The 4,471-nt window shown below is 36.9% G+C and overlaps 1 protein-coding gene across 2 annotated transcripts in view; it reads right to left on the minus strand.

Moving 5' to 3' along the window:
* LOC107749816 (protein Shroom4-like) overlaps nt 1-4,471 on the minus strand; it is a 51,443-nt gene that overhangs the window by 27,309 nt on the left and 19,663 nt on the right. For both annotated transcript variants that reach the window (XM_016565002.1, XM_016565003.1), the window contains exon 2: nt 1,005-1,156. In XM_016565002.1, coding sequence (XP_016420488.1) covers nt 1,005-1,156 — 152 coding nt within the window. The remainder of the gene's footprint in view (nt 1-1,004; nt 1,157-4,471) is intronic.

Genomic DNA, 4,471 nt, shown 5'->3' on the forward strand with positions numbered 1-4,471 from the left:
CTTTACTGAACTTGTATAAAATGATTATTAAAGTTGTTATCATGCTGATATCTGCATGATAGAAAAAACGGTACTCTTTGTGTGATATAGATTAAGTTTACTATATTAAATTATACAAATATAAAAAGCATACAGAAGCATTTTTGCCGTCTACAATTTAGAATGCCTTGAATTTTGAGCATTAATAGACTAATAAATCACGTGTATGCACACTGTGTTTGATTTGGTGATATAGCCTACTTGATAATGTCAGATCGCACATCATTACAACAACACTTACCATATTATCGCAGATATACTGTATATCGCACACCCCAGACTCGACTTGAGTGGAAAATGAATGATCCACGGTTATGCGCGCACTTGTTTGCACATGAGGTGTTTTTTAGGAGTCTAACTTGCAAACGCCAGACCACTGATTCGTCAAACCTGCTTTCCTGCAGTCCATGTTCTTTTGACTTCTGACTGTTTTGTAGTAAGTAACGAATATGCTTCGGGGAAATGTATCGAAGTATACATTTTAATTAGGAAATGTAGTGGAGTAAAAGTAAAAGTTGGCTGAAATATAAAAAGTCAAGTAAAGTACAGATACTCCCAAAAAATACTTAAGTACTGTAACGAAGTATTATTACTTTGTTACATTACACCACTGGAAATCATTCACCCTGACACATACGTTAGCGTAACAAGTTGTGGGTATCTTTATATCTCCTCACTCAAGCACTTGCCAATGTGGGCATCTATTGCTTTTGCTGTCAGTAGTTTGTTGCTGTTCTTGTTCTGTCTCATCCATTTCTTTTCCAACTGTGAAACAATGGCCCAGGCAAATGTTGCCACATTGTGGACAAACTAATTAGTGCAACAACAACAAAAAAAAATAATAAAAGCGCATGTGCAAGCTGGGCATACAGCATATGCACAACAGTAAATGTGACCGCACCTGAAGTTTACTTAAAGTATTACTGCACTTTAAGTCAGCATATGTGTGTGTATTGTCTGCGTACCTTCGGACGACGATTTTGAGAACCCTGTAAGAACCTTTGATGAGGATGAGAGCTTCTTGACGGGAGCCGTAGAGAGCAGAGCCGTTAATGTTCACCAGTTCATCCCCCACTCTCAACTTCTTACACTGAGCTGCCTTTCCTCCCTCTTCTATCTATAGAAGAGAGAGAGAGAGAAACAGGTTAAGGTTAAATATTATATTTATATATGTGTCATATACATTCAAACCACCATAGAGGGAGAAAACTAATTTCTGAGGTCTTCTGAAGAAAAAGGCCATCTTATAACAGATTCTATTCTTCATGACGGGACTTACAGATAAGCACATTTACCCACACAGCCTTGTCCATTTCACATGTAATCACTTCCTTTTTTTAAAAACTTAGGACAGAGGGATCAGAAGTCAAATATGCATACAATGTATACAGCCATTCATCAAACATGCATACAGACGCACAATACCAAGTTATTCCATTAGGGACCCTCCTACAGAAAATAGGACAAAGGGTCAAATATCAGCTCCAAAGCCACGTAATTCCCATACACAAAATATTAGCCTAGTCAAAACATACACAATCACACTTTCACTCAGTCACGCACATATAAATCTCAGCTTCCAACATAAACACACACCTTTCAAGTTTTGCAGACACATACATTACAACAGAGTATCATATTCATTTTTAGGTCTTACATTAGAGCCCACTTCTCTTCAAACAAATCCTACCATCAAAACACACAGCTAATGCCACAAAGCTTTCAAACTGAAGTCACATTTCTCGTTTTAGCGGCTACCGTTATGGTGTGAACCAGGGTATTGAAACAATAGGCCTGTAGACAATATTCGGCCCCAGAAATGCATTCTTACTAGAGTGTTAATAAGTTTACCAATATGCAGTAGGCTATATATACTATACTGTTTTTCCCTTCATAAACGCCTTAAATTATAAAATGGTTCATGATGAAATCTAATTTAATTTAAATAGTTAGTAGATAGCAGTTAGTAGATAGTAGTTTAAACATAGAATGGTGCTTGCAACGCCAAAGTAATGGGTTTGAGTCCCAGGGAATGCTTGAATGCACTTTGGATAAAAGTGTCTGCCAAATGCATACATATAAAACTAAATAAGAAATCATAAAGGTTTACTCTATAAATCACAAAGACTGTGTTAAATATGTTTATAGTGCATTTTCACTGTATTTTTGATAAGTTCAGCATGCAACGTGATGTAAAATCTGGCTATTTTTTTCTTTATTTTGCAGCAGAACCAGTAAACATACTCAAGAGTAAAAAAAACACATTTGGATACACATGCGATCATTTTGCAACAAGTGAGCCCCTGTGTTTCAACAATGAAACCAAATCTTTCTGAAACATGTTCACACACTTTACAATTTTGTAAGACTCACCAATGCCAACTGCCGGCCTGCATTGCAGAGTAAACATATGCACATGTGTTGTGTGTGAATGTGTGTATGTGGTGAGCATTGCAGGAATATTTTTGTGTGGTTTTTGAGGAGATCAAAGACAGAACATGTCCAGAGGGGCATAAAGAAAATATTCATGCGGCCGGAATAAAATGCTCAGTGGGGGACAGTGAGTGTCGGGATGTGGGTAGAGTTCATACTTCACAAAATATTCAGATTTTGTCTCATAAGCAGGTCCAGAACAGGGTCTGGAGACATTTAGCATTTTCTGTGCTGATCGTGGGGGAAAATCTGCAGAAATCTGTGAAATGAATTTGGATGGGATAAAATGTTTAAACAGACCTGAGAATACCCAGTAGCTGAATGCATAATCAAATAAGCCAACATATTTAATAACCGGAATATGTAAGAAGTAGTTTGTGCATGACAGACATTCTTATTCTGTGGGAACCTGCAAAGTTCAGCAAATCAACTGTTCACTTGTCAACAGGGGCGGACTTACCCATTAGGCAAAGGTAGGCGACCGGCGCCTTGGGCCACCAAAAGCCAAGGGCCCCCTAAAATGCTTTTTCATATAGGAGATGCGCATTAAGCGCTGTCACGCGAACGGTTGCTGTTTACGGTGTTTATTACCACGACAACCGTCTGAGTTGAACGTGCTTTTTGTGTATCCTGCTTGAAGGAGATGAAAATATTATGCATCTGAAGCTGTAATTAAATACTGAGAAACAGTGTGTATTATATGTTTATAATTGTTTTAAATGCCGCTTACTCATTTATGAGAAGGAACCAAGCAGAGGACACATACGCAGTTACTTTTTTGGTTGATATAATCCTTAGGTGTGTAAATGTATAACTGCCTTTCATTATTTTTTCAGTTTTATATAAATTAGTAGTTAAAATAAAAGTATTTTAAAGTTTAGAAGTAGACAGCCTTTGTACACAGGCTTACGCTGGTAACTCATCAGTGGACTTTCCTCGTCAATATAGGCTATATTTTTTCACACTTTTCTCATTCTATATTTCTGACGTTCCAAAAGCACCTCCTACTGGCAGAGAACGAATGTTAATTTTCGGTTTAAACGCTCAATTGTGAGGTTTATCATTTTATAAATTTATTTTGTTTTTGTGAAAACCTGTATCTCAACTGTAAATCAGTTGCTATTTCGTGGTCTACAACATGAAAGAAAGCCATTATAACACGTACATGAAAAATGTAGAAACATTGGACACAACTATGGGGCACCATTGTGCAACAGCAAGCATCACAACAAAAAAGGAACCTCAAGGTTGATCTGGGAAAATGTGTGCAAATGTATAGGGCCTCATTCCTATATTTTGCCTGGGGCCCCCAATTCACTAAATCTGCCCCTGCTTGTCAACTCAAGTGAGCTGAAAGAGCAAACACTTCAAAGAGACCAGAGATGTTTTTAGGACACAGAAGAAAACAGAAGATAAGAAAAGGTCAAGACAGACTAGTGGTGTGAGATATTGGGGGAAAAAAATTATATCTCGATATTTTGGGAGGATTTTTTTGGTTTGGGATATAGGGCTGTACGTTAATTTTTTTTGCACATAGCACTGGTGCTACAGAGGTTGAAAGTTTTGTAGCACAGGCCAAACAGTTGTAGCACATGTTAGGGGTAGGCGATATGGCAAAAATATCATATCACCATTTTATCACAATTCTTTGTCATGTTGGTTTTACTATTTTGCAAGCTGCCTGAGCAGTACAGTCAATCTAATTTCCCTATTGTAAAAAAAAAGCCTTTCATGGTAACACAATATAAAATAAAAAAGAAAGACAGCCATTTAGGCCAAAGTGGGCGAAGATAAAAATCAGGGTTTCTACAGACATGAACAATTTAAATTTAAGACTTTAAGACCTTTTTAATACCACCTTATATGAAAATTCTGAAGCAATATTTTCATCAGTGTTTTATCAGCTTTTACACACTTAAATCTGCATATTTTTATTTACCTTAACAAAGGCCTATTTTTAACCTTTTTAGATGTATGCATCATCTTTCATGTCAAATTA

This window comes from Sinocyclocheilus rhinocerous, unplaced genomic scaffold, assembly GCF_001515625.1.
Source record: "Sinocyclocheilus rhinocerous isolate Xijiao unplaced genomic scaffold, SAMN03320098_v1.1 scaffold1131, whole genome shotgun sequence".
Classification (NCBI taxonomy): Eukaryota; Metazoa; Chordata; class Actinopteri; order Cypriniformes; family Cyprinidae; genus Sinocyclocheilus; species Sinocyclocheilus rhinocerous.